General features: G+C 40.1%; 1 protein-coding gene across 1 annotated transcript in view; it reads right to left on the bottom strand.

The window, feature by feature from the left end:
- The window catches only part of LOC116311227 (coiled-coil domain-containing protein 85A-like), a 36,351-nt gene extending 23,102 nt beyond the window's left edge, over positions 1-13,249 (bottom strand). The window contains exons 1-2 of the mRNA XM_039621438.1: positions 12,705-13,249; positions 10,974-12,039 (exon numbers count right to left, since the gene is read on the bottom strand). Of these exons, the coding sequence (XP_039477372.1) occupies positions 10,974-12,039; positions 12,705-12,929 (1,291 nt within the window). The 5' untranslated portion in view covers positions 12,930-13,249. The remainder of the gene's footprint in view (positions 1-10,973; positions 12,040-12,704) is intronic.
- Between the last annotated feature and the right edge of the window lie 1,961 nt (positions 13,250-15,210).

A 15,210-nucleotide genomic window follows, 5' to 3' on the forward strand; every position in this document is an offset into this window, starting at 1 on the left:
AATCGCCAGTAGTGATCTGAGACCTATAGACCTCACTCTATCTACCAGGAGAACAGTACCTTCAGGACTGTTCAGTATGTGTTAGTCAGTTCTAGTAAATGATTCAGCTCATGGTTTGTTGGAATGCCAGTATTTTTTTCTGCACACTGAGATTCCTGGTGAAGCCAGTTTAGAAAGTAATATCTCTATTCTTCCCCCAAAATTTTGAATTTTTCAGATGTTCCATTTAGCTAATTCATAATTTTTCTCTTTAATTAGAGAGCTTTTTACGCCTGTACAGATAATTGTGTGTTTATGAAATGGTGATGCATTTAAGGGTTAGTGTTTAATGTTTGCATTGCGTGCACCCGTGGAGACTGCAGATGTAAATTAGCTAACAGTCAACTCTGGCATGATGGATGTTTTGTTAATGCTTTTTGTGCATTGGTCCACGGTTGACAAAAATATAAGACAAAGAAAAAGCACAAGATCCAACCAGAACATTACAACAGACCAGTTGTTGGCTAGCTATTAGCAGGGTACCTCCTCCCCTTTACCTGCTGCACTGTAAATATCAATTAATGTTTCCCATTCATTAAACAACTCCTGCGTGGTGTGTGACCCTCACAGTGGTGACAGGCGTGATGGAGCTGAAAACAGATGCAACTGAATCAGTCAGAGTTGAGAGCCACAACCTCATGCCTCTTCACCCATCTAATGCCTGCATGCTGTTCCAGTTACCCTCAAAGAGTGTAAACATACTTACATTTGGACATATACTGTGCACTGTTGTAGAAATGTGTTCATTAGCCTTTATGTGGCTTGTGTGTGTGCATGTAGCTATAAGATATATATATATACACACATCCACAGTTGTGTGTGTAAATAAGCTTGTGTGTGATTATGCGATATGCGATTTTGAATGTACCTGTGTATGGGTATGGCTGTTTCCATGATCGGGTATCTGCCACGCATTCTTTATTCAAGATACAAGTTGGGTTTTAAAAAAAGCACGGAAAATCTTCTGATCCCCTTCTGTGCAAGAACAAAGACTTTGTAACTAACCAACCACCATTAGAGCCTACTTTGGCTTCTGGCTATGTACAGAGCCTAATGAGTTTGGCACACTCATTTTTCCCATCTGATTCAGCACAAATATAACCTGAGTTGACAGCCAGACCAGCTGGGCTCAAAATAACAGCTCAACCACTAAACAAAAGGACTAACAGAGAGATCCTGCATGTGTCTATCTCAAACCAAGCAGATCCTTCAACTTCTTTTCATTTCTTTGGGGAGCAGAAGAGGGAGATAAATCTTGTGACTAGACTAAATATGGTTTGGGCCAGCATGTGATAGCATGATAGAAACATGCATAACACTGCCCCCTGGATTTTACTGTGTACAACACCGTGAATACTGGATAAGCATGCTCTTAACCTTGCTCATCCTCAAGTGAGGTACTGCCTTCAGGTTTGGAAAAGTGAGACTCTTGGGTCATTTGGGTCAGCTGGAAAGAGAAGTTGGTGTTTGCTCAATGCAAGTGTTTCTTGGCCATGTCGTAGCTGTGGAGGCCACAGCGTAAGGGATCAAAATGGTAGCAATCTGAAAAAGCCGTTACTTGTCCAGCTGTCTGGACACGCCTGGGAAGACTTGGAACAGGATATTGGCCAAATAAAATTAGGCAAGTTTTTGATAAAGGGCCAATTCCTAGAGCTTTTTGATCATTCCTCATACTCCAGAAAAAGCAATTGTATGGGCCCTCTAGATCCAGAAGAGCTTTGTCAGAACTGAGAAAAATAGCACTGTTGGATTTCACATTAATGTCAAGCTCGCTCAGGAGATAGCAGAAGGAGATAAATCCTGTGCAATAAACCAGGGGCCAAAGTAGAGCTGTGGCTGCTGGATGTACATTTTTAGCATTTTCTAGATGAAAATACTGATAATAATTGGTGATTGCAGTTTTACTAACATATTTTTTCCCCCTTTAGATTTACTGTCCTCTTAGCTTGCTAATTAAATATCATCATTAACTTATCTTACACAAATTCAACAGAAGAACTGTAACAGCCCTTTATATCTAGGGCTAATCATTGAAATGATAAAGGTAATTATGCCGAAATAACTTGTACAAAGTAAATTGTAAAATCGATAGAACTCATTCCATCCACATTTTGACCGACAACACAAAAAGCCACCAACAATCAGAATTGTGTCACGCTAAATCAATCATGTGGTTGGAACAGAGTTGGAGCCACATCAGGTTTAGCTGACACAGACAACACAGAGTGTCGGAAGAGCATCCAACACCAGCACATGTGCTAATGTTTGGGCTGCTGCATCTGTGCCATTCAGCATGCTAGGAGTATGAGCAAGATAAAAGACAAAATAACAACAAAAAATCTTAATGAAAACTTAACACCCCAATCGATGCAGCCCAAGGCTCATAAGACAAGGATCCCTATTTGTTGAAAAGAAGGGTCTAAGGAAGTTGGTAGTGTGGAGATATTTTACTACTTAAGGTCTGCCAAGAAATCAAAGCACCATACAAACTGTGTCAAAAACATAGAAAGGCAGGTAATACCAAAATAATTTTTTCTATCTGAAGCAGTGCCAACATGCTTTTTTTCTCATTTTCTGTTTTCTTTTTGGTGCGGTCACGATTAAATTTGAACATTGCACAGTTGATTATTTAGCTGCAGAATGCAATCCACACATAATTCCCAGAAACTTCCTCCCGTACCGTATGACATAAAAAAAACAGTGATATCAAAAATGCAACAGATTTGATTTTTTTTTCATGATCCAGTCGTGAATAAAATATTGTGATGTAACATGACAAAATGTGGAACATGCAAAGCACTGTGAATACTTTCTAGATGCACTGTATATCCCTCAGAATAACAATGAATATTTACTGAAGCACAACTCTTTTTTTCCCCTTTGAAATAGTGTAATAGGTGCTAAAAGCTCACTGTACTACCTTAATAAAGATGCCATAACTGCTACAGCCCACATCTGATTTTATGTGATTGAATTTAAAATTGTATCATGTCATCTTCTATCTATGCAGTATGAACGAAAATAAAATTGCTACTGAATAGTTGCAAATAACATATCTTTAAATGGCATTAAAATATATGACCAACTTTAAACTTGAGTATATTTATGGTGAGTACATGAATACACCCATATTACACTTCATTTAGTGTCATTTGTTATTATAAAGTACTGTATCTGATATCTTTTAATGTGTATATCTCTAAAATTGACATACCTCAATTACAGTCCCAGTAGACAGCCTGAGCGTCACATTAGATACACACCATATACTGATACCAGCATAGCAGTGCTACTATAAAGGGTGAAAATTACATAGCGCCTATTCAATTATTTAGTGCACCAAGACTGGAGAGCAGAGAGCCTATTGATGTTAATGACCTCAATTTGTAAAGGTGCTGGCCCTTGATGGAACCTGCTTAATGAAGATTTAGACTGGCTGCATGTAGGTTTGCCACAAGAAGTGAAGCGCTTCAATTAAGAATTTGTATTATCCAGCTGCTATAGTCCAAAGGCATGGAGACAGAAAGACAGAAAGGAGACAGCACAAAGGAAGCAGAAGCAGAATATAATAATTCTTTTATAAAATAACCAACTTGGATGTCACAAGGAGCTAAAATTCAGAAACTCCATGTTCTTCTATCGTACCACAGATACTTGAGGTAGCATGGGCAGCAAGTGCAGGTGCAGCCAACAATCTGTAGTGACTTTAGTAAAGAATTATTTAGTTAGCATAGCATCAGTTATTATAATTTATATATACGTATATATTAATGTATGTAGGTAACTAAAGTGAGGGTAATTTTTAAAACTATTTATATGCTTTTAGAGATAAACACCTGAGCACTGATAGTTTGAAGGCTTTGTTGTATCTTATTATTATTTACACAAATAAATATCTTATTTAAGGGCCTAAACAAACTTGAAAATTTGCACAGGTGTGCTGAAAGCCTGTGTCTCTTAAATGGGTAGCACAAAATGCCTCTGTCCCACCGCTGTGTTTCATGTATATGTATGAAAAAGCTGGACTCTAAAGCCAACAGAAAGTCATTTTGGCACCATTTTTGTGACCTTTTTGGGATAGGGTCAGTTGCATAGTTGGTCAGATGATATTTTGTTTGGCTTATTGAAGAGCATGTTGTTAATTTCTTCACCATAGTGTGTAAAATCCAGATTCATTCACTGTAAGCTTCAGCTTCCCTGCAACTCTTCCTGCAACAGCATTTCCCTCTGAATATCTACAAAGAGCATTTAACTTAATTTTAATGCCAAAAAACTCATTAAGTCTTGATTTGGAGCAAATTAAATCTTAATAAACTAAATCAGCATTTGTGTTCCTGCCTCCTGAATTTAGTCTCCTGCAGCTAAAATTCCAGCTATGGTGACGTCCGTGTTCTTAGTTAAACCATTTATAACCAGACCGGGCTTTCATAGCATCTGACTCAGTTTTCAGATCAATTTACTTTTTTAGGTCCGTGCATCTTTTTGTTACTCGCTATTCTCTCTGAGAGCTAATAGACAGAAAACTTGAGGAGCTTGTGATTTTCTATACTGTAAATTCTACCAAAAGCATATGCTTTGTTCTCTTTCATAGTAGGATATATGAAAAGTAGTGCAGCATCTCAGTTTACAGTACAGTACATCCAGCCACTATTGTTTCCTAGTAATAGCTGAGTCAGGCATCCTGTGTCCACCTAAGATACAAAGCTATTTCCCATGGTCTCAGCTGTAATATAGAGCACTTCCACTCAGCACAGTAGGAATCATAACTGATGCTGGACTACCACAACACAGTATTTATACAGTCATGTTTCAGTAGGAAGGGTCATGTGCACTTTGTGATGTAGTGCTATATAACAAAACCTAACTACGACCTTTAATGTTGTCTTACAATGGGAAAGTGACAGTGAAAGTGCATCATACTTTTTTAACTATTGTTTAAAATAACAGATTGAAAATACACAAATTAAAAAGGAACACCTCATTTTTGTTCTACTCATACTAATGCTGGTTAGTATGTCCTACAGCAGCCATGAGCTTGATTACTGAATGCTTGAAACAAGGATCTCCCGGGAATATGAAGATTTTTAAGACAGCATTTGGCATTCTTTATGTAAACGAGCCACTGCACAAGCAGACAGACATAGAGCTGGCAAGATTTGTCCTTCCCTACTGTGTCACGTGTATGTTTGACAAATCACACTTTTCTTATTTAAATAGCCCTCATGCATATTTTCAAGTTAGTTATGTTGTCTCTTATTTTGAAAGGTCAGTCGCTGCTAAGCCTTGTCCATCACAACTTAATCCTGGCAGTGAGAACTGTGTATAAAAATAGATGTCTATTTGAAACAGTTAATGTTATATTTTAGTTCAACCTTGAGAAATAAAGCTGAAAGTTTTTACTTAAGTCTCTCTCCAAGTCTTTTTGTGACTTGGAGAGAGTTTTGCACACATTTGTGACCACTCACCTTGATTATTGTAATGGACTTTATATTGGTATTGATCAGGCTTCACTATCACGCTTGCAAATGGTCCAGAATGCTGCTGCTCGCCTGTTGACAGGGACACACAAACGTGAGCACATTACCCCTGTTCTTGCCTCCTTAACTGGTTGCCTGTCCATTTTAGAATTCATTTTAAAATTTTATTGCTTGCTTTTAAAGTTTTAAATGGCCTGGCTCCTTCTTACCTGTCAGACCTTCTACACCGATACACTCCACAAAGGTCTCTCAGATCATCTGACCAGTCACTCCTTGCTGTCCCCATGTCGAAACTGAAACACCGGGGGGACCGTGCTTTCGCTGTTGTGGCCCCCAAACTATGGAACAAACTGCCCCTCCATATTAGGTTGGCCCCAACACTTGAAATGTTTAAATCACTTTTAAAAACACACTTTTTTTTCAAAGGCTTTCTAGGAGTATTATCAGAGTCAGTTTGTAGTCAGTTTTTAGTCAGCTGTTGGTCACTCTTAATCTTTTTACTTTGTTAATCTTATTCATTGTATATCTTATTGTTTATTTTATTCATGTTTTAATATTTAATATATACACTGATTTATTTTTATTTTCTTTTTCAATTATGTATTTATTTTGTTGATTCATTTTGTTGTTTTTAAAAGTGCTATATAAATAAAGTTGGATTGGATTGGATTGGATTGGATTGGATTGGATTGGATTGGAGCAGCACGGTGGCACGGTGGTTAGCACTGTTGCCGCACAGCAAGAAGGTCCTGAGTTCAATTCCATCATCAGGCCGGGGTCTTTCTGTGTGGAGTTTGCATGTTCTCCCCGTGTTTGCGTGGGTTCCCTCCGGGTACTCCGGCTTCCTCCCACCGTCCAAAGACATGCAGCTTGTGGGGATAGGTTAATTGGATAATCGAAATTGTCACTAGGTGTGAATGTGTGAGTGAGTGTGAATGGTTGTCTGTCCCTGTGTGTTGGCCCTGCGACAGACTGGCGACCTGTCCAGGGTGTACCCCGCCTCTTGCCCTGTGACAGCTGGGATAGGCTCCAGCGTCCCCCGCGACCCTGAAAAGGATAAGTGGAAGCGGATGGATGGATGGGATGGATGGGATGGGATCTTGATTTAAATTCTACTATGGTGATGTACAAAGCCAAAATAGCCAAAATAACAAAAACATGTGCCATTGTATTTCTTATACTTGGTGGCATCTGAACTGTATACCCTGATTTAAAATGTGGCCAATTTCCGGTGTAAGATTGCCGTCTTCTGAACCTATTTTTACACTGAGCCATTGAAGTATGGTTCTAACCACTTGCCCACTTGCCTCTGCAGTTCCCTCTGGTTCTCCTACTGTGTGTCAAAACCTAATTTCATTTTGGATGCAGGGAGGCAGGTTTGGGCAGGAGATAAACAAAGATTGTGTTATGGCCAAAAATACATGATTTTTTCATGTATTCTATGTTTTTTACAGCACCGGTGATATCATAGTTCACATCATGACTCCTAAATAAATGTGAGGCAATATTCTTCTTCAAATGTTTTAGAATAAAACAGTCATAGTTTGTGTTGACAGTCTAGCCCAGGGACAAATTCACAACATACAATCCTGTGAAATTGGAAAAATCATGAAAATGGTCTGGGTTGTACAGTCATGTAAAAAGTAATTTAGAGATTAGATAGAGCCAGGTGCTGCAGATCAAATGCATTTGATTAGTTGATCAACAAGTGTGACCACCTCTATCAAAGCAGAGTTTTCAATTATCCAGAGAGTTGCATCTTAGACCCTAATGTCCTCAGACAGTATGTAAATATTAAAGTTCATGACAGTGCAATTAGAAAAAGACTGTATGGCTGGCTTGAAAGGATTGCTAGGAGAAAGCCTTTTCTCTCTAAAGAGAGCATGGCAGCATGACAAAGGTTTGCAAAGTTGCATCTGAAGAAACCACAAAACAATTCCTTTGGACAGACAACACTAGAGCATAGAGATTGAAAATTCTGAAGGAAAAAAATGTAACAACAGCTGTGAAATGGAATAGTCCAAATCACCAAAGTAAACTGGACCTGGGCTTGTTGCAGGGATCTGAAGTTAATAAACATGAAGTGCATACACTCACACTTAGGACCATATAATAATAAATATGTGCGTGATGAAAGTTGGGCAGCACGCTAACGTCCTTACTCCACTCTGTATGCTCGTATGGGTCTAACCCTTTCACTCCTTTGATTTTTTCCTCGTCCTATTTTTTGCCTTTTCATCAGGTCTGTCTTTGTACGGACCTGCTGTGTTCTCCGTCGTTTTGTACATAACTGTTTTTGGGGCAAATAAAATGCAAGTAGGGATTAAAACTGCAGAATTAATGATTACTGGTGCTGGAAATACTAGCGCTTGATGCAGTGTTTTCATTTTGTTGCCACGGGTACCCACAAAGCAATGCGCGAAAGTCACGTGGTCTGTCAATCTCTATTGTGATTTGCCGGTGTGCTCGGGATCATTGTTCTGTTGCATGTCCCAGCTTTGGCCAAGCTCTCAGACAGATGGGCTCATATCTGACTCTAGAATACAGAGCTGCTACTACAGAGGAGATTATGCTCCACTCATTGACTGCAGAAGAGCATTATGGAAAAGTTAAAGCTCACTGTGAAAGATTGAACTAGTCGCTTCCTGCATTTTAAAACAAAATAAGAAACATTTGAATAAATTATTGTGAAAGTAAAAAAGTTCATCATCTTGTCTGCTTCTCCCTGTAGCATCTCTCTTATCTACCATTCACACTTTTTCGTCTTAGTCTGCAGCACTCAACATCCTCAGCTCAGCTGTTCAGACCTTAAACCATCTGACTGTGGTGCTCTGCTCGAGTTTATTCTGCTTGCTCGGATTAGTCATCCACTCTCTGGATGCTCTGCTCAGTTCAGCAACAGTTCCCCCACTGCTGTGCACTGCCCAGCAACTTCTCCAGTTCACTGTGTGTCCGTAATCCTTAAGTCATGGCTCAATATTCCACCTGCAACCCAAGTCCACGAGCCGCTACGTGATTATAACAGGTGGCTAATGCAGGCTAATGGGTAACTGCTAATAGTTAAGAAGCTAATGTTAACATGTGCACCAGCCAGGTTAACATTTTCAATAACTGTTTATAATTGAATGTTTTGAAAACATGTATTGACCACTAAAAATCATCCCAAAGTGTAGTTCAATATCATGAATGTTAAATACTTCAGCTGTTAGTGAGAGGAGGAGCTGAACGCCCGTCTGTCTGCAGCGGTGCAACTAGAGGATATCGATCGTTGCAAGCGAATATTGTAATATTGCATGAATTAATTAAGTGATTTAATTTAGTATCAATTAATATGTGATTATCGATTTTTTAGACCACCCTAGTTGGTGTGAGCTTGTTGTGCCGATATGCTGTGTTTTTCACATCCAAAGTCGATGCTCAAAAACACAGAGAAACAACTAAAGCAAAGAGTCACAAGGGAGGACTTTGGAATATTTAATGGAAGCCAAAATTAAGTCAAGCTTAAAAGCCAAGCCAATGCATTTCAAATCAGCTCAGCTGTTTCAAAGAATGTCATGAGTCCTTTTGCTGTCAAAAATTGAAGGAGCCTGTGCAGTGTGCATGTGGAAAAATTCCATGTGAGCGTTTCAGATGAGCTGAGCAGCTGTCAGATGTGAGTTAATAAAAATGAGTGGGCATATAGTCACACTTACCTGTGTGCCCGCATGCACACAGGTAAGCTGCACTATATGTACATGCATGTTAAACTCTCTCTTTATTTGTTTCCATTCCTAAATACTGTCTACTCATCCTTCAGCTGTCACTGTGTGCGCATGTGCATGCATACATGTACATGCGACTATGTTTGTAGGTCTGGCTCGTAGGCCACGTCTAACCCTAGCTAAGCCCTCAGGACTTTCTATGAGTTAACTTAATCTTGTGTTTCCTTGAACCAAGGTTATCCATTACTGTGACTTTACACTTAAGAGTTTGGGACTATCACAGTTTAGAAAGTCCATGAGCAGTCCATTAGTTTGTTTTTTATACTACAACACTGTAAAATAATGAGAATTTATGTACATAAATTCTCACTTCCATTCTCTACTTCCTGAACTGTTTTGATATTGCATCAGTTTTTGGTCAAGAGAGTTATTGCTAATAAATGGATTACATGTGCTTTTTTCTGTTTTTTAATAATATTAGCAACTAAAAGCTTGTTATAAAAACAAACTTTCATTTAAGTTACATTCAAACTCAAAAACTAAATTTCACACTTGAACTTTATTTGCCAAAAATATGTTTTAAAGTATTTTTATGCTTCTTGCCTAAGGTCAGGTGATAATTTAATGCTACTCCAGTACTCACTATATAACTGTCCACCAGGTAGCTTAACATACATTTTCTAAGCTAAACTAACTCACTTATTTTGATTGCTTAAAAAGTAAAAAGATAAAATACACTTTGAATTTTTTTATTTATGTTGGAAAATTCAAACGGCTCAACTTTTTTTATACATGTAAGGATATACAAAATGAATCTGAATCACAAATAATATAAATGAAAGGTGGAATATGGGAGTAGAAGCCTGATTGAAAATTATTAGAATAGTCAAGTAAAAAAAAGCATTACATCAAATAGACTAAGGTGTATTTACATAACAAATCTTCTATATGCTTAATAAGTTTTAACAATCTGAAGCAATACTTTAAAAAATAATATACTGAGATGATGATAAACAAATATTAACCTCCTAGGACCTGCCGTCCACATATGTGGACATCACATTTTGGGTTATTAGACCAAAATACTCAATTTTGCTCTACATGGGCCTGATATCCACTTACGAGGACATTATACTGCTACTGTTCTATCAAAATTTTAAATGAATATCCTCATTTGTGGCTCTCATTTTTCTTAAAAACAAAAATAAGGTAAAAAAAAAAAAATCTGGTAATTCTTTGTTTTTACATTCATCGGGCCCCAATATGCCCAAATATCAAAGAGAAATTACAAATGCATGTTGTGGAAGAGTTCGGGTCTCAGGAGGTTAAAGCATTTATATCAGCTTTCTAGTTCCTTTATCTTGCTGCTTTAATAGGTACACCACTAACATGGACTAAAAGGGAGTTTTTCCTTCCCACTGTCTCCAAAGTGCTTGCTCATAGGGCGTCATATGATTGTTGGGTTTTTCTCTGTATCTATTATTGTAGAATCTACTGTACAATATAAAGTGCCTTGAGATGACTGTTGTTTTGATTTGGCGCTATATAAATAAAATTGAATTGAATTGAATGCATGGCTCATGTAATTGATAAAAATATCTCTATTTGGTCATTATTAGTCCTTGCCTCCACCATTTTCTAGCTAGATAAAACAGTATGTTAGTGCAGCTCTCTATAAATGTCTAAGTGTTCATTTATGTGTCATAAAATGGTTTATGAATGAAAAAATACAAGATAAGAGTTACCATGTGCCTACCGTTGTACAGACTCTGGTGGTGGGGGGTCATCTCTTCACCCGCTGGTCTCCTGTGACCCCCATCCCTGCCAGGGGAGCCACTACTATACTTCCCCTTGCTGTGCTCCACCCCTGGGCTCTGATGATAGTGATAGTGGTGCCGTATAGACTCTGGACTTCCCACAATGACGTGCCCTTTTCTCAGGTGCTCAGGTGTGCCCATTGCTACCTGCTTGGCTTCAGGACTCCCAGCCCCTGCTGAGTTTACCTGTCGGTGTCGCTGACTCAGATCTGGGCTGGACTTAGCTGAGCCCTTGCCACTGCCTGGACATGCCTGTCCTGACATCAGTAGCTGTTTCTGGGCTAGTAGGTCAGAGCTGCAGGGTTTGGAGTGGGAGTCACAAGGTAGCCTGCTAGGAGACTTGCTGTGTTTCTCTGGGCTGTGTCCTCGAAAGCTGTGAGGCTCTAGGTTGGTGAGGGACCCTCCACGGGGCCGGCAGGACTGGGGAAAGGTGTGGTACTCCGTGGTGGAGCTACGCCTCCTCCCACTGAATTCACAAACATCTCTCTTTTGTCCTGAAGAGCTGCATCTTGAGCCAGATCCAGGGCTTGAATTGGAGCCAAGAGGGGAGGGTTTATGGTGAGGGTTATCTGGGCTGTCTGTGCTCCCCGTGCTGGAGGTGCTGCTTCCATCACCAACATCCCGCCACAGGCCTGGTGTAGGCATGCCACTGCCCAGCTGAGACAGACTGCTTTGACTGTCAATGGAGCTCCTGCAGCCAGGGCCTCCCTGACCACCAGCAGTTCCCACTGTGCTTCCAGCCACAACTGTGGCCCTTTCCTCTTCTAACATGAGGCACACCTCCTTGAGCTCCAGGTTCTCCCGGATCACCTCCATCTGTCGCTGCTCCAGCTCCTTAAGCTTCTGCAAATAGATAGCAACTTCCTTCCTCATCAGGCCAGCGCTGTAGCGGCCCAATCGCTGCCATTCCCGCGACACCCGCTTCCCTTTCTGCCGGTCGTCATCCAGGAAGCAGCACAGGTCCCGCAGCTCCTGGTTGTCCTCCTGCAGTTTCTGGTTCACGTCCTGGTTTACATAGAGCACACACACACAGAGAAGCACATGGAGAGATTACATACTCATTTCTGCTATGAATGAACCTTTGATGAAGAAGATTATGTGTGTGTGCGTGTGTGTCTTTAGCTTCTTAGACGCTAAGTGTAGAGGCAGGGCAGAGTGATGGACATTTTTCTTCAGCATTTTATTAGTTAAAGGATAAACTGGTTTGTCAAGGACACAACCAATAAATAACCACTAATGAAACTGGAGCTTCAGTCAATGATAATTGGCAGTATTAGTCTACCAGCTCCACTAACGGATTTTTTAGTGCAGAAAATTAAAATAAAAAATTGCATTAAAAATAGTTTCTCAGAAAACGTACTCTAAGTTAACATGTTGTTTAGCACATAATAATAAACCATAAAACAGATGTAAAAGATACAATTTTCCTTTTATTGATGTTTCCAAATTCCTGCATGTAGAAGCAACAGGTTTAATCTGCTTATTTAAAGCTAAATTTGACCTTAAATTTACCCCTGTAACCTGGCCATATTTCCTCTCATGCAGAGCCTACACTTGTTTCAATCAGCAAGCTGTCTACACATGGTCTACACATTGGAAGAAACCCCACACGGGCCCTGGCGCAGCCTGGCTCCCCGGGATCCCCATTCATCAGCACCACCCGACCTCACCTTCAAACTCCGTATCTCGTTCAGGTGTTGTTGGAGTCTCCGGTTCACCTCCCGCATCAGATTGCCGTGCTCCACGATGGCGCCCCTTTTTTCTGCTTCTGCCCTCCGCAGCCGCCTCACCAGCTCCTCTTTACCCCACTTCAGCAGCTCTTCGTCGGGTATTTTGGAGATGTCCTCTGCTGGTCTCTCTGCGCTTTTGGGCTGCTGCTGTGCGCTTTTCTCCATCCCTTTAAACTCCGGTGAAGGTAGACCGGGAGGTGAAACAAAGTATTGTGTCTGATGAATTTCAGATAGAGCAACCAAATCGAAGCATTAAAATGCACAACTCCAAACGTAACTCGGGTTCCCCCCACCCACTTTTCTTATGTCTATGGAATCACATCGCTGTCATTGCGCCTCTTTCCCACGCCCATGCTGCAGCTCTGATATCCACCCGGTGCTCTGCTGCTATATCACTGTCGTTAGAGCATCGTTCCGCATCCTGCTGCGTCTCTGGTTAAGCCCTTGGCCGGCTTGGCGGGGCGGTTTCTCTCCAGGTGCATGCCGACCGCTTTGCGCACTACCGCTGCTGAGTGCGCACTACCTCTGTCCGACCGCCGGGGCGGAGGACGGAAAAAAGAGGAGGGTGATAAGAAGGGGGGCTCCAAGGAGAGGTTGCAGGTGCATAGCCGGAGAGCCAGGATGATAAGGTGTGATAGTGTGGAGAGCAGACTCTCTTGTTCTACCATCACACCCTTACTCGCTCTCTCCTTGTGCCTCTTGATTCGTTACGCCATCTGCTGGAGTTGGACATGGACACTGCTGCACTCTGATTGTTCAAAGTGTCAGGCTGTTTCTATTTTTAGGTTCGTTTATAATCAGGGCAGATAGCACTGATCATAGTTTGCTCTGATATTTATGGAAGCGTGAAATATCTTCTTAAGGATAGCAAACACTAAAAGAGGAAGAGTCTATCCTCATTTCCAAAAACTGTCACTGCCAGATTGTAAGCTAAAAATACAACTCCCAGGAGCATTTCCAGGATTTTTATACATGAGATGATATGGGTAACCAAAAACCAGTCAGGAGAGGGCCAGGGAAAATAGAAGAAATGCATATAAATGAATACAGTAAAAAGAACATACACCCTCTTTCATTCCCAAGGAATTACATATCAGGAGATAATAAAACATAGTGTCATGTTTTTTTTAATTAATCTAAACTCGGATCAATAACAAAACATGATATTTTGCACCATATCATGATTTATTTGCCAAAAATTAAACTAAAATGCAGAAGCAGCCTACCTTCATTGCTTCCATGGGAATTGCAAGATTAACAGTTTGTATTTGCACATGATTACTGTGACACTATATCTATAAAGGAATACACTCATATAGAGAAGTCTTAAATGTTTTCAGTGTTTTGTTTTTGCTTGAGGCTTCCCAGCTGGGACTGGTGAAAGTCAGTCTGACCTGGAACAGAAATAAACGTTAGATGTTTGATTGTTTGATACTGACAATTTTATGCTGTTTTGATTTATTATTATTATTATTATTATTATTATTATTATTATTATTATTATTATTATTATTATTAACAACAACAACAACAACAACAACAACAATAATAATAATAATAATAATAATGATAATAATGAAAGACACTCAAGGACAAGCATTTCCCAAACACTATAGAAATAACTGGGCCAAGCACAGCAGCAAATCAGCAGCAGAATAGCTGAAAAAGAACAGAATCAAGTTGTTATAATGGACCAGTCAAAGTTCAGAGCATGAGTAAAATGGTGTGGCAGGTCCTAAAAAGAGTTGCACATAAAGAATACCTGGTGGACCTCAATGAACTGAAGCAATGAGAAGAGGGGGCCACAATTCCTCCATAATAATATGAAAGATATGTATGAGAAGTTATACTGAAAAGATCCCTTCAAGTTATTATTGTTCAAAATGATGCTGCAAGCTATTGAATCTGTGTATCATTGATTCTGCATTTTGCCTTAGTTTAATAATGACATGGTGTAATTTCAACACCTGTTAAACAACAGTACATTTTTATTAGGACTTGATGTGTAAAATCGTAAACGTGAAAGAGGGCATGCATTCTTTCTAAACCAGTGGAAAATAAAAAAATTCAGTGAATCCTAATGACTGTAACTGTGGACAGTGGAAGCCATGAGACAGCAAAACTGTAGATTCTGTCAGTAATCAAAAAAGGCTGTCTGCATATGTGTTGGTCGCAAACGAAACGGCTCTTAGAGCCGACTCTTTGAAGTGAACAATGCGTTACTGGGAGCCGTGGGGTTTTTTTTCTTTCTCTCACCCTCTCTCTCGCACTTTTTCCCCTTCACTCAGCACACAAGCCTTGTGCTTTGCGCTGGGCAGAGGGGGGAGGGGCGATAGTTACAGCACAGGAACACAGCGGGAGGGAGAGAGAAAGAAAGAGAGCCAGGGACAACAACGTCACATTAGAAAGGTATAGTAATCATCCACAACTATTTTCAGTGGCGGAT

The sequence above is a fragment of the Oreochromis aureus genome, linkage group 13 (assembly GCF_013358895.1).
Source record: "Oreochromis aureus strain Israel breed Guangdong linkage group 13, ZZ_aureus, whole genome shotgun sequence".
NCBI classification, from domain to species: Eukaryota; Metazoa; Chordata; class Actinopteri; order Cichliformes; family Cichlidae; genus Oreochromis; species Oreochromis aureus.